Here is a 21,657-nt window from a genome sequence, read left to right on the forward strand (position 1 = left end):
CTCCTTCAATTGGCAGATGGATTCTTTACCACTACACCATCAGGGAAGTCCAAACTCGTCATATGAACTCTATTTATCATCTGTGTTTTGGGGGTTTGGGGCTTCTCTGGTAGCTCAGACAGGAAAGAATCTGCCTGCAATGCAGGAAACCCAAGGGCTCTGCAGTAATCAAGGTTGTCACACCTGAGAACCTTTGCAGTCAACACCCTGATCAACAGCCCCTGGTGAAGGAAGGAGCCTGTGGCAAGTGGAAGATGGATGAGAGTGGGAAGTTCATCTCCACAAGGATGATGGGGCCAGAGGGACAGCGAGGCCAGAGCTGGCAAAGAGAGGCATCAAGCTGGTCCAGGAGAGGCCATTATGCAGAAGGCGACAGGTTTTTTTGTAACATCAGCAGAATTCACACCACTGAGTGAAGATCTATGTTCAGATTTCCAGATGCTGAAAGAAAGGCAGAGCGTGCAATGATTCCTGAGAAGGCCACAGTCCCCTTTCTGCTCATGTTTTCTGCCAGCTCTTTCCTCTTTAAGATCAATGGTCCATATACAGGTGCCCCTACATCTTTTTAAGGGCCTGCAGAAAGGAGAAGGGAATGCGCCATTCTGGGAGGTCTCACTGGCTTTCCTAGGTCACCCCCAAGGTCTCAGACTCCCTAGTCTCTCCCACCTGCAGTATCAGGACGTGGCTTTGCTGGACGTGGGGAGTGGACCTAGCCAGGAGAGCAGCCCAGTGAGGGAGCGAGCCCCGCTCCCTCAGAGGAGGATAAACAATCTTTCCACTTACTCCATTTATTTTGCCATTTCAGGTGGAAGGACTCACACCATCACTGCTGCTCTGAAGCTCGAGTTTAAATGGACTGAGCAAGTTGCGTGAGGTTACACCTGGCGGGAAGTGCAGGGTGTGGAGTGTGGATTCTATCATAAAGTTGGGGCCGGGAGCTCCTGCGGGCACTGAGTGGGAGGAGAGCACATGAGTGGACGCTCATGGGAAAGAGCAAGCCCTTTGCAGTTACAGCAACTGCTGTCACTGTTGCTGGGTGAGGGAGCAAGCAGTGGAGGGCGGCCAGTCATGGAGCACCAGCCTGGTAGGTGGTGAGTCACTAAGTCTCTGGAGGCTCCCCCATGGCAGCCATCTCTCTGGGGTCTCAGTAGAGCGTAGTGTCTTGGATTAGCCACAGTTAGCTTCCAGTCTCCAGAGAGCCACTATTGCTCCTGGTGGTATCCACGAATTTGCCACATTACCTGCCAGCCACAACATCCACCTGCCTGGCCCCAGGAAGAGGCCCTCCAGTTCCGTGTCCTACACCCAAGAGCCCACCTAAGGTGGGCAGTACAGGAGAGCTGATGGTTCTGAAAGGAAAGAGGTCGCTGTGAGGCTCACTGGACCTTCTCCTCTCCTCCCCCACTGTTTCTGGGTCGTCTGTGCTTGTTGGTAAACTCAGAGCATAGTAGCTGAAGCAGATGTCTCTGCTCAGTGCAGAGTGCTTTCAGGAGGTTGAGTGCTGTTATGAGCTGACTTGCATCTCCCCAAAATCTATATATTGAATTACCCTCAGTACTGCAGAACATGACTGTATTTGGAGATAGCATCTTCACAGAGGTGATTACATTAAAATGATGAAGTTAGAGTGGTCCTAATCCAAAATGACTGGTGCCGGGGTCCAGCCCCAGCAAGATCCAGGGGTACCCTCAGGATGACAGCTTAGGCAATTAGGGATAGATAAAAGAGAAGAGAAAGAGGCTTGATCTTCCTTGGTTTACACAGAAAGCCAATAAACCTCCTGTGTTCCAAGGAGTCATCCTGAAAGAAGAACAGAGAGAGAAAAGGAGAGAAAAGGAAAAAAAGAACGACATGGGGACACCAAGCTTCGGTGAGCGAGGCCCATAACTTTATTTTCAAAAGGAACTTTTATACCTTGACTTGTTCATAGAGGGAAATGAAAGATGCAAAGTCATACAGAATCAGCCCAAACATTACATCTGTTTTGTCTTTTCGAAACCAGGATTTTTTCTGCATACCTTTCCCATAAACATTGTTGTGTACATTATCTTCTGGCCTTGGAGGCCTGTGGACATTTTATGACCCTTTTTTGATAAAGGCTGCTCAACCAGAAAACTTATTTTCTCTTAAAGTGTTTTTTCTCTATTTTTCCCAGCCTCAGAAAATACTAAATAAAGTTACATTCTCACAGATCAAAGGTGCAGTGGGTCACAACAAAGAAAGAACCAATTAGCTCAAAGGTCTGATGTGGTTAATTCCAAGGCTGCTGCTTGTTTTTCTTACATTCCAACTGTGTTAACCAATGCACTCCCAGGTGCGCAATGGATAAGGCATATGGGAACTCGGCAGCAAGCATTGGCCCAATAATGAAGCCCTTTACCAGTACTATCTATTCCAATAATTTTTCATCCCTTAAAGGACTCTATGCTCATTAGGACTTTTAGAATGTTTTGGCTTCCCGTGCCTTTCAAAGTTGGGGAGTTGTGAACAATCATGTGTGTTAATTGCAAGAGTATGGATAAACCTGTCAGGCAAGCTAGAATGCCAACAGAGGGGTTAAAATAGAAATATTCCTTTCATGCCCAGGAGACTTATTAACTAAAGCCCTAAGTTGATTTTTTCCAGAAAAAGGTGGTCAGGGATAGCCCCCTGTTAATGTCAGAAGAGTTGGTGAAAGGCACAAAATAGTAAGACAGACAGATTCTGGTTTTGGGGTAGATGCTCAAGCAGATCCAGGGGGTCCCTTGAGCCATGATCCACCTTGCTCGTCATGGCTCTTCCACATGACCTTGTCATGGGTGGGATCTCCTGTGGTGGCTCCCGGCAGACTGGTATCCCTATAAGAAGAGATTGAGACACACACGCCCAGAGGGAAGACCACAGAGGACACAGGGAGAAGGCGGCCGTCTACAAACCAAGGAGAGAGGCCTCGGGAGAAACAGCCCTGCCCACACCTTGATCTTGGACTTCCAGCCTCCAAAACTGTGAGGGATAAATGTCCGTTGTTTAAGCCACTCGGTGTGTGCCGCTTTGTTACGCAGCCTGAGCTGACTGGTACAGGTACCAAGAGGTTGAATGTGGAGACAGGAAGCCCTGTGAGTATGGAGTGACCTACCCCCTGGGAATAGAAGGCCTGTCTCCTCCCCTTCTAACCTAGGTCCTGGGAAGCCCTGGCAGGGACAAAGAGGCACTATCATTTTTCCATTGAACAAGTCCTCAAATGACCTTTGCTCTCACGGAAGCAAGGAGGGGGCAAATAACCAAAGGGCAGTTCCTGAAATGCGGAAGAGAGAACTTTGCCACCGGAGTTTATTATGAAACGAGAGGGTGAACTGACCTCTCCTATAAATTTTCTTCCCCTGGCTCAAAGGTTCTTGAGTGGAGGGGGACACGGTTCAGTTCCTTGTTCACTGGTTTTCGCCTTACTTGCTTTGGGTGGGTGAGGCCTCAAAATGCATCTATATCCACACAACAAATTGGGGTCTGTTTTGGAATAAGGTGGACACTCTAGCGGAGAAGGCAATGGCACCCCACTCCAGTACTTTTGCCTAGAAAATCCCATGGACAGAGGAGCCTGGTGGGCTGCAGTCCATGGGGTCGATAGAGTCGGACATGACTGAGCGACTTCCCTTTCACTTTTCACTTTCATGCATTGGAGAAGGAAATGGCAACCCACTCCAGTGTTCTTGCCTGGAGAATCCCAGGGATGGGGGAGCCTGGTGGGCTGCTGTCTATGGGGTTGCACAGAGTCGGACATGACTAAAACGACTTAGCAGTAGCAGCAGCAGCACCAGGACACTCTGGGGCTGGGTTTCACCCCTCATCTCAGGTTATTGGTCAGAGAGTCTCCCCGCCTGCACACAGGGAAGGAGGAAAAGCATTTCTAACCCACCAATTCTACAAATTGGGATGAACTATGACAGCAAACATGGTTTGTTTATGTATATATTTGTCTGTATGATCAGGTTTAAGAACATTCTCACAGTGTAAGTGCTCCAGAAATCTTGATGCAGTGGCTGCAGAGCCAGGAACCTCACCACAGAGGCTCTTGAAGGGAGCTCTGTCTGACACCCACCCGGAAGGGGAGCCACCTAAGCCTGTGGTTTCTTGGGTCTTTTTGAAGCTGGGAGAGGGAGGAGGAAAGAGGAGCCTTGTCAGCTGAGATGTACAAAAACGCAGCCTGTAAAGATATTCGCTGCAATTAAAATTGTTGCCTCTCGGAAGTTCCCTGGTGGTCCAGTGGCTAAGGATTCACACTCCCAATCCAGGGGGTCCAGGTTGTATCCCTCTCCAGGGAACTAGATCCCACATGCCGCAACTAAGAATTCACAAAAGATCCTGCCTGCTGCAACTAAGACCCGGCACGGTCAAATAAATAAATTTTTTTTTTTTTTTAACGTGGCCTCCCTTCTCCTGCAATCTCAAAGCCTCACACACTTTTTGCCACAAAATCTGTTTCATGAACCCAGAAAATCCCCAGCCTGTCCCCCTTGTCCTGTCAACCTGGGACTTTATTTCAACCAATTGGTTATGTTAATTCTTCCAGGAAAACCCACTCAATGAGCACCAGCATGATGCTGGCCTGATGAAGGATGCCTGGTGAATCTGTCTTGGAGAAAATGTCACGGAGCAAAGTCTGCCCACAGAGGGAAAGAGAAACACACAGGGCACCGTCCTGGCTGCATCCGCTGTCCTTCCGTGGATTCTGTGGTATGTCATCACCTCCAGGGCCCTCCAGTACAGAAATGCTCCTGGATGACTTCCTTCACTGCAGAGAGATTCTCCTGTCCAACTCGCAGCAGATGGCTGTCATTCACGTTGAGAAGTAATCACACCCCGGGAATGGCCTCAGACCCACTCTCTGAGGTCCTGATTGAAGGGCTATCATGTCAGGTGAGCAGCTGTTCTTGCCAGTTTCACTAACTCCACCCGCCTCTCTCACCTCTGAGCCTAAACCCTGCCTGAGATCCCCACGCTCTGTCACAGACCATTTAATGATACAATTAATGTCTGCCAGCCTAGATGCCTGGCGAGCTCCAGATGCTTCTTGAATGAATGGATGAATGAATGTATTGGTTAATATCCAAAGCCTTGTATCAGTATATGCATCTTACCCCCAAACCGAAGCTGCTTATATGTAACAAATAAAATTATCATGATACCTATGTAAGGGAAAGAGACTAAAGATAATGATTCTTCATCATTAAGAGGAAAGCAAGAAAGTAAAAGAACATAAGAAATAAAAATGATTTATCTTCTGACCAATCACTGAGAATGCTAACCCTCAAATCTTAAGACTTTAACCCAGGGATTTGCATTTACCTGGAATAACAAGAGATGTATTATATACAATGTATGAGGCGTGTTTTGCCACGTCCCTAGCAGCCTTCTCTCTGTTATTCCACAGCCAAAGTTCTCTGTACCCTGTAAACTCACCACTTCCTACAGCCACCAGGAGTCCTCCAGGTCAGCAGAGATTCCAAGTGAGGAAAGGCAGAATCTGGAGAACAAGGAAAGCGATGCAAATGGAACCAGAGACGCCAAGACAGACCCTGCGAAACTGAGAGGGAGAGAGCAGAGCTATGGGGAACCAGAGGTGTGGGAGTGGACAGGAGATTTTGGAGGGAGCTTTGGGGAGCAGAGGCAAGGTGAGTTTTCCATGTGTAGTTTGGGACTTTGGAAAGGATCTCCTTAGTTACTTTTCAATGATGTCAGAAAGAAATGGAATTCCTTTTCTTTTCTTTTTTTTTATTATTTATTTATTTGCCTGCTCCAGGTCAGGTTTCCCTGATAGCTCAGTCAATAAAGAATCCTCTTGTGATGCAGAAGACCTGGGTTTGATCCCTGGGTTTGGAGAATCCCCAGGAGAAGGGAATGGCAACCCACTCCAGTATTTTTGCCTGGGAAATCCCCATGGACAGAGGAACCTGGCAGGCTACAGTCCGTGGGGTCCCAAACACGACTAAAACCACCACCACACGTGCAGGGTCTTCTTGGCAGCATGCTAGACCTTCGATCTTCATCGCAGCATGTGGGCTCTTTTTAGTTGAGGCGAACTCTTAGTTGCAGCATGTGGAATCTAGTTCCCTGACCAGTGATTGACCCCTGGTCCCCTGCATTGGGAGCATAGAACCTTAGCCACTGGGCCACCAGTGAAGTCCCCTCCTTTTCAATTACTATTGCCTACAAGCAGTTGTTCTTTGAAGGAGAGTCTGTGCCCACAGAATACTGGATTACAGACGGCTTTCATATGGAGTAGAGAGCTTTCATCCAGGATTTTTAGACCTAAAATTCACATCTAGCTGCACCTGGATTAAAATCATCCTTTTAGATCCTAATCCAGGCCACATCATCACTGCTCCCCATCCATGGTGTGAAGCGTCTGGGTCCAACCAGGCACAAGCATTTTCATTCTTGTGCTTCAGTGGCAAAGGCAGAGAGGTGTTGTAGAAGTAATACCGGACATGCGATTACAACTGTGGAGACATTGTCAAAGTTAGAAATTATGTTGAAAGCAGAAAGCTAGATTTACACAGCATTTTGTCAGTTCACTAAATCCAATAAAAATTTCAAAGAGATCGTCCTGGTGGCATTACAAACTTAAAATGGACACTTCTCAACTCTCAGGCAAACAAGCAGTTTGAACACCTGCATATAATTTAACTCCTTGACAGAGTCATTAAAATGACAATGAAGGGATTTTTTAAATGATGGGAAAACAAAGAGGGAAGAAGAAATGTTTGGAAGCTCTAAAAGTGACAGGGGTGGTGGCTGCCTCTACAGGCACACGCACACATAACACATGCACACTTAACACATGCACACATAACACACACATAGCACACGCACACATAACACACGCGCACATAACACACGCACACATAACACACGCACACATAACACACACATAGCACATGCACACATAACACACGTGCACTTAACACACGCACACATACACACGCACACATACACACGCACACATACACACGCACACTTAACACACGCACACATGCACATGCATACTTAACACACGCACACTTAGCACACGCACACACACACGCACACATAACACACGCACACATACACACGCACACTTAACACGCACACATACACACGCACACATAACACACACACATAACACACACACTTAACACACACATAACACGCACACATAACACACGCACACATACACACGCACACGGAGGATCCTGGCCAGCACTAGGGAAGCAGAAACTTACTGGTTTTAGCCAGGAATCCTGAAGACCTGAGACCTGGCAGCTCCAGAAACCCCTTGAGGGGGACACACAGCACCCATGAGGATTGGGGTCTGTACATGAAATCAGACCTAGATTCCCTTCCCCGGTGGCTCATATGGTAAAGAATCTGCCTGCACTCTGCCTGCAGGAGACACTGGCTTGATCCCTGTGTTGTGAAGATCCTATGGAGAAGGGAATAGCCACCCACTCCGGTATTTTTGCCTGGAGAATTCCATGGACAGAGGAGCCTGGCAGGCTACAGTTCATGGGGTCACAGAGTCAGACATGACTGAGGGACTAACACAACAACAGATTACCTCTGCACCCTGTTACCCTGGGTGTCCCACCTCACCCAGAGGTGGCTGGTGGTCTTTCACGGTGGGAGAGACACAGTTGAAGGCGGGGTGCTGAAATTTGCTGAACTTCAGGAAATCAGGGGAAAATGTGTTCTCTCTGCCAGCCCCCAGTCCTCTCCTGCCAGTGGGGATGGGAGGGTGTTACCTGGTGAATGTGACCAGCCCAGGAAGAAAGTCTCACTGGCAAAATGGCCCAGGAAGATCACTCTAAAGGGAACTCAAAGTTAGCAAGCCCACTGGGGTTCCATCTGGTCCCCACAAACCCCATCAGTGTCCTGTGAAGAGATAGGAAGATCCTGCTTTCATGGAATTAGAACAAAACACTATGAGAGAAGAAAAGAAAGGAAGGGAGGACAGAAAGACTCAGAAGACAAATGTGATGTGAGGATGGTATGTGTGTTTGTGGTATGTGTGGTGTGAATGTAGTGTGTGTAGTGTGTGTGGTGTTGTCTGTGTGTGGCATGTGTCTGTGTGTAGTATGTGGTGTTTGCATGTGATTTGTTTGTGTGTGGTGTGTAGTGTGTGTGTCTGTGGTGTATATGTGGTATGCTTTTTGTGTGTGTGGTGTTTGTGTGCTGTTTATGGTGAGTGTGTGGTGTGTCTGTGTGATGTGTAGTATGTGCATGTGGTGTGGTATAGTATGTGTGATATTGTGCATAACTGGTGTGCATGTGATGTGTGGTGTGTATCTGTGTGTGCAGTGTGTGATGTTTGTGTGTGGTATGTATCCATGTATGTGTATGCATACATGCATACACATACATGTGTATGGTATGTGTCCGTGTATGGTGTATAGTGTGTGATGTGTGGTATGTATCCATGTATGGTATATAGTGTGTGATGTGTATGTGGTATATATGTGGTGTGGTGTTTGTGTGTTGTGTGTGTGTCCACATGTTCTCCCAGTGGCTGCCCCACACAAGCACACAATAAGCAACATCTTTCTCAAGTGAAATTGCTGCGGAGACCTCCTGGGATTTGCACATGATTCTGTACAAAACTGAGTGGCTGGACCTCCCTAGCCTGCAGCTAATACTAACTGCTTATGGGGCAGCCCAGGTGTGAGAAAAGATGCTACAATTATAGGCTCAGTGTAAATGATTTCACAAAATTTAGTAGACAGACACCTCGTAGAGCAGTACTTCTGTAAAATCAGCACACACAGAGAGACCCAGGAATTTCGATGGAATGCAGGGCTAGGGTGGGGCCACTACTGTGGTCTGAATATTCGTGTGCCCCTAAAATTCACATGTGGAAACCCTAACCTCCAATGTGCTACTTCGGTGCAGATGTGGGGTGGCCTCTGCCGGGACCTCTCCCTCCCTCCAGGTGCTGAATGCTTTCCACACACACAACCCCATGCAGCTCCCAAGCTGAAAGCAATGTGATGCTCCAGCCTCAGGGGTAACCACGGTGCTTGGGCTCCATCATGGCAACTAATGAGCATGTTTACCAGGAGGAACTTACCTACACTTTTTAAGAAGTCTGGTTGTGGTTAACACACACACACACACACACACACACACACAAAACATGCATGCATATGTGTGCATCCACCCACCAGGATGTTACACCTACAAGAAATGCCCACACCCCCTCCCAAAATGTGTGATTTGAATTACTGTAATCCGATCTTACATTATTTCATCACAAAAAAAGCAGTGGCAACCACTGTTGTTGCTGTTCAGTCACTCAGTCATGTCCGAATCTTTGCGACCAGATGGACTACAGCATGCCAGGTTTCCCTGTCCTTCACCATCTCCCAGAGTTTGCTCAAACTCATGTTCACTGAGTAAGTGATGCCATCCAACCATCTCATCCTCTGTTGCCCCCATTTCCTCTTGCCTTCAATCTTTTCCAGCATCACAGTCTTTTCCAATGAGTCTTCTCTTCACATCAGATGACCAAAGTATTGGAGCTTCAGCTTCAGCATCAGTCCTTCCAATGAATATTCAGGGATGACTTCCTTTAAGATTGACTGGTTTGATCTCTTTGCTGTCCAAGGGATTCGCAAGAGTCTTCTCCAGCATCACAGTTCAAAAGCATTAATTCTTCAGTGCTCAGCCTTCTTTATGGTCCAACTCTCACATCCATACATGACTACTGGAAAAATCATAGCTTTGACTAGACAGACCTTTGTCAGCAAAGTGATGTCTCTGCTTCTCAGCCTTTTGGATAAGATCAAGTGATAACCATGTGATATGATAAAGAGAGTAGCTAACACCATGGTACTGGGGAAAATACCAAAATTAAGTGAAATATGCCATCTTTTGTTTTGAGAGGAAAACTGTACTTTTAAGCTTTATTTCTGGGGCAAATAATGACCAGGTTAGCTTCATCAAATATATCTTTAGTCAATCCATGGGGAACCTGACTGACGGTGGGGAGAGCACATCAAGGTGACTGTGCTGTGGAGTTCCCTGGCCCTGATATAATTAACCAATGACACGGCCTCACCCTCTTGGATTCAGCTCTCACATTCTGGGTTACCTGAGCAGCCCAGCAGCCTTCTTCACTTCACCCAGCATTGCTCTACAGAGGGCCTCCTTAGGGAATGTGGGGGTTCCTGGGTCCTACAAGGGACAGCTTTGCTCCAGATCCCTGGCGAGGGACCCAGTGAGCCAAGTGGGTTGGCAGATGGGAACTGGGCTAGAGGTGGGTGCCTGGTATTTCACGACTCCAATCACGTGGATCAGATCACGGCTGGCCACCTCCAGCAGGCAGGCACTGCACACATCCCTCCTGTTATCAGCAAAGATACACACAACTGTATATAAAATAGATAACCAACAAGGACCTACCGAATAGCACAGGGAATTCTACTCAATATCTTGTAATATCCTTATAATAATAATACAATAATCTTATAAAATATAATAAATAAAAATATAATAATCTTATAATAAGGGAAAATGTTAAAAAAGAATATATGTATATTTGTATACATGTCCAACTCTGTGTGACCCCATAGACAGCAGCCCACCAGGCTCCCCCGTCCCTGGGATTCTCCAGGCAAGAACACTGGAGTGGGTTGCCATTTCCTTCTCCAATGCATGAAAGTGAAAAGTGAAAGTGAAGTCACTCAGTCTTGTCTTACTCTTAGCGACCCCATGGACTGCAGCCTACCAGGCTCCTCCGTCCATGGAATTTTCCAGGCAAGAGTACTGGAGTGGGGTGCCATTGCCTTCTCCGATGTATAAATGAATCACTTTGTTGTACACCTGAAACTAACACAACATTGTAAATCAACTACATTTCAATAGAAATCCTAAAAAATGAAAGATTGTGTGTGAACTTTTGTCTACCTGGATTAATCAGCATCTTTTAGAAGATGGGGAGATTTGATCTTGAAGATATGAGTATGCAGCCTTGAAATTTTCTTTTCTAAGATATGATGCTACTAAAAGTGTAAGAAAACAAACAGAAGAAAAATTCCCAAGAAGACCTATAATTAAAAACTATCCCTTTTGAAAAACAAAACAAAGTGTTTGAGAATGGTATTTCTCGAGTGCTTCACTTTCCTCATAAAGGCATTTGGTTTGAAAGAAGGATATCAGAGGGCTCCAGGTGCAGATAGGTGTGTTTATTAAAGCGAAAAGACTGTACAAACTTTAGTAACAAATATAGTCATGAGAGCATATCATTAAAATAAAGACATCTCTTTTGAACCTCCCCTCCCATTCCCTTCCCCATTCTACCCCTCTAGGTTGATATAGAGCCCCTGTTTGAGTTTCCTGAGCCATACAGCAAATTCCCATCGTCTATCTATTTTACATATGGTAATGCAAGTTTCCAGGGGAAGGAGGTTCAAAAGGGAAGGGATATATGTATACCTATGGCTGATTCATGTTGAGGTTTGACAGAAAACAAGAAAATTCTGTAAAGCAATTATCCTTCAGTTAAAAAAAATAAAAGGAAAATAAAGACATCTCCAGAAAAAAATGTATCAATAAATATGCCATTTTACCTGAAGAGCTTGTATAATAAATACATGTTTTGCATAGATTTCCAATAGCTCATTGTGAACACACTTAAGCTCATGTGGAGAAAGCTATGCTAAGAATAATAAAAATAACTACCAACAAAGTTAGAGGGAGGGCATTCCCTGAGCAACATTTTCTTTCCATCACAGATGAGTACTTCTGCTCTGAAAGAAACCACCAACACAGAGAAACAGGATGCTCTTCTTCTCTGCCGGGTTGAGGCTGCAGCAACAGGAGTGACTGCACACCTGTCCGGGCCCCCTGGAGACCTGCCCTCTGCTCAACTGGAGAAATTCTGGAAGATGTCCGCTGCCTCCACCCAGTTCTGGAAGCAGGCCAGCCCCCGCTCCCGGATCTGCTTCCGCCCTTTGTCGGTGATGACCTCCCCGCTGGGCTTCAGGATCACAAGCCTGGGGATGGCCGTGATGTGGTACCTGGTCCTCAGCTCGCTGTGGGAGAGAAGAGGGCGGCGGAGGGTCAGCGTGGGACAGGCCAGGCCGCTGCACGTCTGCAGGGACCGGCGCCTCCCCAGAGCCAGCTGAGCCCGCAAAGCCTTAGCACCCAGCCCGCCCGGTGAGCCCTCCCACTGGGGTGAGGATTCCTGTGGGCTCTTCTTGCTGCTGGCTGGTTCTCAGCCAATGCTGTCCCAGAGGAGCATGTGGTGATGAAACCGTTCTGCATCTGTGCTACTCAACGTCATAGCCATGGTTACCCGCAATGACTGAGCACTTGAAATCTGGCTGGTGAGCCTGAGGAATTGAATTTTGGGTTTTAGTTCATGTTATTTGTTTGTTTATGTATTTTCTGGCTGTGCCAAGCGGCTTGCAGGATCTTAGTTCCCCTAACCAGGAATTGAACCCAGCCATGAAAGTAAGAGCACCAAGTCATAACCACTAGAAAGTGAAAAGAAAGTGAAGTCGCTCAGTAGTGTCTGACTCTTTGAGACCCTATGGACTGTAGCCTACCAGGCTCCTCTGTCCATGGGATTTTCCAGGCAAGAATACTGGAGTGGGTTGCCATTTCCTTCTTCAGGGGATCTTCCCAACTCAGGGATCAAACCCAGGTCTCCTGCACTGCAGGCAGATGCTTTACCCCCTAAGACAGGAGGGAAGTTGACCACTAGGGAAGTTGACCACTAGACCACCACGGAATTCCCTATTTCAGTCTATTTTAAATTTAAGTAGTCACATGTAGCTAGTGGCTGCCGAATGACACAGTGCAATTTTAAACCCACAAGTAACCCAATAAATTTGGATCCTTCCTACATCTCAAGAGGTTTAAATACATCAGGTACCTATAATGGTAAAAGTTAAAATTCCATAAGTTTTAGACAAATGCAAAGGCTTACTAGACTTTCTATCCTGTAAATTCAAGGACATGCTGATTAACATTATGGGTGAAACATTTTACCTTCACATGTAATAACCCCTTGTGTGACCATTTTACAAAATTATTTGTATTCATTTAGGGAAAGGAGTGTCTGCCTTCTCAGTTTTGCAAATCTCCCCATAACCTTCACAGGGATTATTGTCCTCAGGCCAGGACAGCTGGGTGCAAATCCCGTCCTGTTACCAGTTTGCCAGGGCCTCAGGTTAGCAGTAATCTGATTTCCCTTATCTGGCGCCCTCAGGGTTGTGAACCTGAGAGGAAGAAGAAATGCATTTGAGACCCTCCTGTTACCAAACCTCCCCTGTGACACCTCCATCAGGTCCTTCCTGCTGCTTTCTGGTATCCTGCTCCAAGACAAATCTTAATTCAAACTGGAAAAAAAAAAAACAAACAGTATCTACACCCAACAGAGAAAATATGCCTTGCTTTCACGCATCTATGAAATGGTGACAACACCAGCCATGTTGTTGGTCATAAAGGGATCTTAATAAGTTTCAAGTAATCAGTGCAGATTGCTTAATCAGACCATAACATAATAGAACTGGAAAGCAACAAGCAATAATTTTTGGAATGAGTTAAAAACTAAATAACCATATGTTATCTATGAAATTGTAAAGCAGACTTACAAAATAATTAGAACAGGGCAATATGGAATATACTATGGGTCCCAAGCTATAGGTACAATTAGACACAGAGAGTTATCTTACATATTCTTGTCTAAAACTAAAAGGCCTCTATATAGATGAGTTCTGCGTTTAATTCAAGAAACCAGAAAAACAGTGATGAAGCAATTATAGAGAAAGTAGAAAGAAGGCAAAAGAAGACAGAGGACAGAAATCACTGGAGTAGGAAATGAATCCACATGGGGTGAGCAACAAAACAAAACCCGGCTCTTAGACTAAGAAACAGAGAAAAGCTCTATCGAGATTGAGAAGGAAAAAGGGACAACACAGGGACATCAGGAGTCAGGCAGGCCTTCGAGGAGTGAGGAGGAGGTCTGAAGACATTTCATTGCTCCAGCTTCTCTTCAGAGAATCACCCAATGCGGACCCTACATCCCCACCCTGGCAGCCTCTGACTGGTGACAGGTGTTACCCTGGAACCATGAAGTCATCTCTGTCTCCTCTGGGAGCTGTGTCCAGAGAGAGTAGACCAAGCCTCAGAAAGGAAAGCCTTGTTGCTGGGCAGAATGAAGTGATAACTCAGCATTTTAACCATTTCAGGGAAATGTGAGTGTCCATTCCCTCCTCACCCTGCATTCAGTTGAAGCACTGGCTCCCTCCCTTCATCTAAAGCAGTGCATCCTTATCCCTGGCACAACTGCTTCTGGGTTGTCATGGCAACTTCTGGCTCCAGTCTCTTTCCATCTCAGCCACTGGTAGCCAGGCTGTTACCGAGCAAATCTCTCTACTTGCTTCAAGTATCCATCAAACAAGTGCCCTGCAGGTGCCAAGCCCTGAACAATGTCTAGTTCAACCTCTGGGACTACAGAGACCACTGCCCCCACCAGACACACACTCCGACAACAGGAGTGGCACTGGCTCAAGCTAGGGAGGGCATAGGCCTCAGGAGCCAGACATGCGCCCTGTGTCCCCGGGGGCACAAAGGGAGAGCTCCTAGGAAGAGAAGTGGGAGGCTCCAGGGTTGGAGGATGCCGCATGTGTAAGACCTTTGGAGGTGGGAAAGTGTGTGGAGTATTCTGGCATATTAGTTGTCATGTCTGACCAGAACACAGATGTAAACGAGACAACAAGAAATAAAATGAGTGAGGGTCAAATATTGGAGGGGGATGTGTGAGACATGGACTGAGTGGGTCTTGCATACCTGGCAGCATGCAACAGAAATTCCTGTTGGCAAAGTCAGGGATTTTTCTTTATTCCTTACTTGGCTCATAAAAAGAGGGAGGGAAGGCAGGACAGAATCTGTCTTCAACGCTGCCCCCTTGCTCAGACCTCTCACCCAGCTGCACACACAGGCATCAAGGCAGGACCTGAGAGCCCACCCTGGGCCCCCACTGCCCCTCGCTATAGGCACGTCACTAGATATTTGCCTCTCTAGGCAGAAGGGTGGCACTTGGGGTTGGGTCTTGTGTGCATTCTTCTCTGGACAGCCAAGATCTGACCGAGCTTGAGGTGAGCGGTTCTAGAAAGTTTCTTCTTGCAGTTGCATCTCCATCGTCACCGCCTCCAGCCATGCCCAGGGTAAGCTTAGTGGGGTGGAGTGCCTCTGTGGTGATCTACCACTTCCTAAGCCTAAGGCAAATCTTCCCAAGCGGTGCTAGTGGTAAAGAACTGATCTGCAAATGTAGGAGACGTAAAAGATGTGGTTTCAATCCCTGGATTGGGAAGATCCCCTGGAGAAGGGAATGGCTACCCACTCCAGTATTCTTGCCTGGGAGAATCCCCTGGACAGAGGAGTCTGGCAGGCTATAGGGTTGCAAAGAGTCACACACGAACTGAAGCGACTTAGTATGCATGGACGCATGAGCCTCAGGCAGGTCATCAGAAAACCAGAGGACAGCAGATGACACGTGTGGACCACTGAAAAAAGACAGCCCGGGTCCCTCACCTTCTCACAGCACCAAGAAGAATGCCATGCTCTGCACATATTGAGAACTTCTCAAAAGGCCTCCTGGAGGCTTCCTACATACTTTAGTTCTCCTTGGTGGCTGTTACTTCCATTTTTGCTCACGATCTGATTTCAAAATGCAGGCTGGGATAAGCAAAATTTAGGGCTTAGCTCCAAGAATTTCCCACAGAATACCACATTTCCTAATTTATAAATTGCAATGACAGGATTAACAAAGTTCAATCTGGGAAGGGGAGGCCCCGGGAACTAACTTCTCCCCAAACTGCTGCCTCCTACCCTGCCCCCCCAATCCTTATCAGATTCCGCCTAGGTGAGGCTGGCAGCCGGAGATGGCCAGGGCCTAGTGCAGCCCCATGCCGGGCCCTAAACAGCTCAGCACCTGCAGTGGACCAAATGGGTCTTGACCAGTTAATCCAGGAAGCAGAGAGCACGCTGTAAGCCCCCCAACCCCACCCTTATCCCCACCCCCAGCAAGACTGTCCTGAGGCTCAGTGTCCCCTGGGAGAGGAAGCTGGAGCAGAAAGGACTGGCTCCAGAGCCAGGGGCACCCATCTCTGCACTTCAATAGCACATCAGTGAAATGGGCAACACGGAAAGTGCTGCTACACAACCAGCTGGCATAGCTCTGAATGCGTGCATCAGTGCAGTTCCCATCCATCACGTGCCATGTCATTATACTCAGCAACTGAATACCTTGCCTACAGTCACCCCACAAATAGATCCCACAACTGAATTCTGCCGGGGGTCTGAGCTCTTTGCTTGATTACTGTCACTTTCAAAAATAAGTGCATTCTTTCAAAAGCGGTGTGTAACTTGAACGCTAAGCAAATCAAAACTCCTTTTACAACTACCACTAGATGTGAAGCTATAGGAACTTTCAACCAAGTAAATCATGGTCATTTGGATGTATCATGGATGACTTTTCCTAGTCCTGCCTTGAGTGAGGCCTTGGGAAGCAGGTAACCTCCCTTGAAGGGCCTGGGCCTCACCTTTTGCTTGGCATCAGCAAAAGCATGTGCTTGGGAAAAATTACTCCTCCAGGGAACTTTCCAAAGTTAGCTTTCATTTTTAAGTGTCCAGAAGGAAAACCATTTCAGAATAATTAATTTGGGAGAACGTCACAATTGAATACTAATTCCCAGAAAAATGTACCACGTGGTGCTATTAAAAAAAAAAAAAATCCAGAAATTCGCCTCCATATCTGTTAAGGGGATGGTGGGGTAATGTACTTGGTGAAGAACAATTAACCTCAGTCTGGACTCTTACACCACAGGTGACCCCAACATTCCAGACAATCGGTGCCTGTGCCCCACTTCCCTCTTCCAATCCTCCACAAAGTCCTCCCATGTCCTCTCTCTTCCCTAACACACCACCCCCCCCACCTTCTCCCTCCTCCCCTCCATAGATCCCATGACCACAGACAACAGAACACCAGGGCTGGGACTCCCCTAGAGGTACAGTGGTTAAGATTCTGAGCTTCTAGTGCAGGGCCTGTGGGCTCAATCCATGGTTGGGAAACTAAGATTCCACATGGTACACAGAATGGCAAAAAAAAAATGAAAATGAAAAAAAAAGTTGAGCGCTAGGGTCAATTTCTAGTTTGTTCACAAATTCCGAAATCCATGTCACATATTTTTCTAAAAGCAAGGGTGGGGCAAGATCCCTTCAGGGAGCATGGATTTTTGTCACCTCTGACATCTGTCTCAAGAGTCCAGGAAGCTGCTTCTTCTTACAGGTATAGGAGCAGGAGACACCTTTATGAAATTTCGGTCACTGTCAATAAAACTGAAATTGCAACCTGGCTTACAGTAGTTTCCTCCAGGACTTGAGTCCTGACCCTTCTCCCAGCACCTGGTACCCAGGCCCAGGCTACTGGGACAGGGTAGTCCACCCCTCGTCTCCAGTTCTGACCTGAGCATCCATTCTGGATCTCCCTCTCCTACTCTCCAGATAAGCGTCAGTGTCTTTCCTGTGCAGTGCCTGTGTGCTCAATGCTGTGTCCAAATCTTTGAGGACCCTACGACCTGTAGCCCGCCGGGCTCCTCTGTCCATGGGATTCTCCAGGCAAGAATACTGGAGTGGGTTGCCATTTCCTCCTCCGGGGGATCTTCCCAACCCACAGATGGAACCTGCGGCGATTGTGTCTCCTGCATTGGCAGGCAGATTCTTTACAGCTGAGGCACCTGGGAAGCCCTCCCTGCATAGTCGGGTGCAGCACCTCAGGGCTATGATTACTCGAGTGGGCTCCCTGCCGCAGAATAATCATCACCAGAACTTATACATTCAGATTCCCAGAGCCTCAGATCTACTGAGCCAAAGACGAAGGTGGACCAAGGTCCGCGCCCACCGAGTTCCCCGTCAGCCAACGCTAGAGCCTCCCTGGGAAGCCAAAGCAAAGAGGCTCAAACACGAAGGGGTGGGGATGGAGGCTATCAAAGAGGCCCTGAGAGTTGGGAGAAGCCCGGAGAAGAGGGACTGGGGTGGGGGTTGGTGTGGGAGCTCCCAGCACCTCCCACACACACTGCCTCCACTCACTGCCGGTAGGGGTCGTGGAAGGGCAGCGCCAGCCAGGCACCGTGCAGTTCCTTCATGAATTCCAGCATTTCCTGCGCGCTGCCGTCGGCGGACACGAAGACCACCTCGAAGGGCGCCGGCGGCCGCGCCTCGTCCACGAGCTCCTCGTAGAAGTCGCAGAGCAGCGGCGTGAAGTCGCGGCTGGGCGCGCACCGGCCCGCGGCGAAGTATAGCGCCACCACCTTGTTCTGCAGCGCCGCCTCGGCCTCCACCCAAGCGCCGTCGCAGGTCACCAGGCGCCGCCCGCCCAGCACGTCCACCATGTCCGGGCGCGGGGACACCTGCGGGTGAGGACACCTGCGGCAGAAGGACACCTGAGAGGAGAGGCGGGGCGGTGAGCGCAGGGCCCGGATCCTAGCGGAGGAGCGGACCTGGGTGAATGAACTCAGGTGGCTGATCCCTGCGGGGGAACGGTCACCTGCGGGCGGGTAGCGATGTCTGGCTCCCTTCGCACCACCGGGTGCCCGGACCTCGGCACCAGCCTGAGCCTCGGCCTCCGGCGGGAGCAGGCACGTCCGCGCTGGAGTAAGGGGAAACACTCACAAACACCCGCGACCCCAGGTGTAGCGGCCGTAGCACCAACAACCGCAGCACCAGCCTCCAGGGAACCGAGCCGCCCCGCCCCTGCCCCGCCCCCTTCTGCCTCTGCACCGCCCCCTCCTGCCTCGGCGCCCCGCCCCACTCTTTCCTCCGCGACCCTCTGCACGTCCCACCTACCTGCGCAGCTCTGTGTCCTGCGCTGCTCGCTGCTCGCCGCCTCCGCGCTCCTGGGCGACGCACTCTTCTCCGCCACCCTCGCAAGCCCTCCCCCTCCGCGCTCTCCCCTGGGCCCCTCCCGCCGCGCCCTCGCCCTAAGTCCCCGGGGCGCTCGCCCCACTCGGCGCTCAATCCCTTGCCACCTGTCCCAGGGGTCCCACCAGCGAGGAAAGGTAAGAGCGGTTCGATCTGTAGGGGGCAGGGATCCAGCGCTGGGGAGACCTGGGCCCTGTTCTTTCTCGAGGTTTGTCCCGAAGTACTGCGCCCTGGCAGAGAGGGTCCCTGCAAGAAATTAGGGGCGGTTCTTAAAGAATGTTTTATTCGGAGAACCAGAGTATTACTGTGCCCGGCGCTGGGATTCAGTAGCGAGCAAAACAGCTTCAACTTCCTGCCCGGGATGGGTGAGGCATTCGCGCGGGACTCATTTTAAAAGATTTAGAGCCAAAAAAAAAAAAAAAGTTCAGTGGTCAATTTAAATAATATTCTGAAAAAAAAATAGTATTCTGATGTTAATGCAAAAAAAGTTTATGATGAGCAAAACATGAAACATGTAAGGACAGGATCCCACCACCCTGCCGTTGGACGCCGACCGAGCTCCTCTCGCCCTGAGTCCCGTCTCGAGCCCAGCCTCGCGGTGCTTATGTTCCCGCGGGGACAAGAGGGAAAAAAAAAAAAAGGTGAATAAGGAAAATACAGAGCCCTTGCGATGGTGCGAGGAGGGAAAGGAAGCGCGGATGGTGAAGGCGGGGTCGTCCGCAGATGAACTTCCTCCAGCCACCCGCTGTCCCCTCGGCTTCCCAGGGAAATGGGACGAAAATGCGCGGACAGTTTTCACTACTAGCCCCACCTCCTCGGTTGGTTGTGTACCTGCGCTTGGCAGAGCCAGGGCTAAGGGAAATTCTCTCCGAGGGTTGATGCTGTTCCATGAAGCGTGCTGCCAAAGCTCTGATTCACTGTCCTCTTGGAAGAAGGGGGGATTTGTAGGCGAAATGGAAGGGAGGAAAAGATTGAGAGGAACTACAAGCACTATAAATCTTGCATGTACAGGTCCCTGACATTTCTTAAAACTCAGAACTAAGATGAATGTAGCGAAACTAAATATCGTGAGGACTGTATTTTTCATGTTTGGCTTTTATTCGTTTATCACCATAGTGGGGAAAGTAGGGAACATTCCTTTTAGTGATGATGCCACCTGCCCACCGACAAATTCCCGATTTGGGGTATAAGTATTATGTGCCCTCCGAGTGCTTGGGGGAGGGGTAGATGTCCCTTCCTGGGAGCACAGCCCACTCAGTTACCTTGGTGAAAGGGGCACAGCCCTCCAGGAAAGAGAAATCCTGGGGAGAAGAGCAAGCCAGCACCTCTCCGCACCTAGGGACCCTCCTCTTGTGACTGCTTTGAGTGAGTGCGTGTGTGTGTGTGTGTGTGTGTAAGCCGGGGACCCCGCCCTCAAGAACCCCCTCAAGAGAAACATAGGCGCAGCTCAGCTCTCTTCCAGCTCTGCATCTACTGGGTATTCTCAACCAGTCTGTGAAGGAACTTTCCCAAGGCCCTTCCTGAGCCATGATCCTGTGTCATTTGCTTCTGACCCATCGCACTGGCTGATCCTTAAGGTGGGAGAGGGCTGCAGATGCTATGAGAGGAAGCCCAGAACCCTTTCCTTGCCTCTTCTGGAACCAAGTCTCCTACCCCTTTTCTCCACTGAGCACAAGAACAGCCATAAATGGAGTCCTGGAAACAGGATAGGGTGACTAACCCCAGCTGAGACATGCAGCATCCGTTCGTACCTGACTTCCTTCCAGGGCATCAAAGGGTGGCTGGATTGCTGGCCTCTGCTAACCAGCTTTATGTGTCCTGGATAATCTCAGCGGAACTGAACAACATTCTTACTCCTGATGCTTGAGAGCAGCTCCATGAGGGCCTCCTCACACCTGCCTCCCTCCCCTGCCCCCTCTCCCAGACCCCTGCCATTACTCTAAAAATAATTTACTGTTCACATACTCTACCTTATTACCCATTTCCCGCCTGAATTTAAGGGCAACATTTTCTGCATTGTCTCTGTCCGATAACTTCAGTTCTGTTAAAGGCTTTCCTCGATCAAACTTTAGACAGGCTCCTCTGAACCCTCTTCTCCACTAGGCCTTGTCCTCATGATAAGTCTAGAGTAAGACAGTCAAATAGCTAGTTTAAAAATCCCACTAGGAAATTATAAATAGATGGGGAACTTTAGGGGGCTTTGAGAGACCATTGTAAGTTAATGATCATCAAGAAAGCAATCAGAAAATTGTGAAACAAAGCAGGCTTGCTTAATAACAAAACTGTATGTCAAGTCAGTGACACCTGCATCCTGCTGGTTGAGGTCAGTAAGTTAATGATCCCTAGCACATGTTCCTCTGTATATGAACTAAAAACAAAAATAGGGCTTCCCTTGTGGTCCAGTGGTTAAGAATCTGCCTGCCAATGCAGAGGACACAGGTTCGATCCCAGGGTTGGGAAGATCCCACATGCCTCAGGGCAGCTATGCCTGTGTACAACAACTACTGAGCCCATGCTCTAACACCCAAGAGCCACAACTATTAAGCCCATGCACCTCAACTATAGAAATTCAAGTGCCCTAGAGCCTGTGCTCCGCAACAAGAGAGAGTAACCCCTGCTCTCCTCAACTAGAGAAAGCCCTCTTGCAACAATGAAGACCCAGAACAGCCAATAATTAAATAAATAAAATTATTTATGTGTGTATATAAATATATATAT

At 48.5% G+C, this 21,657-nt stretch overlaps 1 protein-coding gene and 1 long non-coding RNA gene across 6 annotated transcripts in view; one reads left to right on the plus strand and one right to left on the minus strand.

The window, feature by feature from the left end:
* Window positions 1–11,174: 11,174 nt before the first annotated feature.
* Window positions 11,175–21,082, minus strand: NXNL2 (nucleoredoxin like 2). Of its 5 annotated transcripts, XM_015472662.3 has the most exons (4): window positions 19,771–21,082; window positions 18,865–19,185; window positions 18,109–18,461; window positions 11,175–12,044 (listed from the first exon to the last, which is right to left on the minus strand). In XM_015472662.3, exons 1-4 carry the CDS (start codon window positions 20,024–20,026, stop codon window positions 11,739–11,741), a joined length of 1,236 nt encoding a protein of 411 aa, XP_015328148.2. In that variant the 5' UTR covers window positions 20,027–21,082; the 3' UTR covers window positions 11,175–11,738. The 5 variants fall into 5 exon arrangements, with proteins under 5 accessions (XP_015328148.2, XP_010806500.1, XP_005210528.1 ...); XM_010808198.4 differs by lacking the exon at window positions 19,771–21,082 and having other exon boundaries at window positions 18,865–18,943; XM_005210471.5 differs by lacking the exons at window positions 18,865–19,185; window positions 19,771–21,082 and adding an exon at window positions 18,566–18,747 and having other exon boundaries at window positions 18,109–18,444.
* LOC132345998 (uncharacterized) overlaps window positions 18,991–21,657 on the plus strand; it is a 31,432-nt gene continuing 28,765 nt past the window's right edge. Inside the window, exon 1 of the long non-coding RNA XR_009495658.1 lies at window positions 18,991–19,076. This is a non-coding gene — a long non-coding RNA (uncharacterized lncRNA). The remainder of the gene's footprint in view (window positions 19,077–21,657) is intronic.

The sequence above is a fragment of the Bos taurus genome, chromosome 8 (genome assembly GCF_002263795.3).
Source record: "Bos taurus isolate L1 Dominette 01449 registration number 42190680 breed Hereford chromosome 8, ARS-UCD2.0, whole genome shotgun sequence".
Classification (NCBI taxonomy): Eukaryota; Metazoa; Chordata; class Mammalia; order Artiodactyla; family Bovidae; genus Bos; species Bos taurus.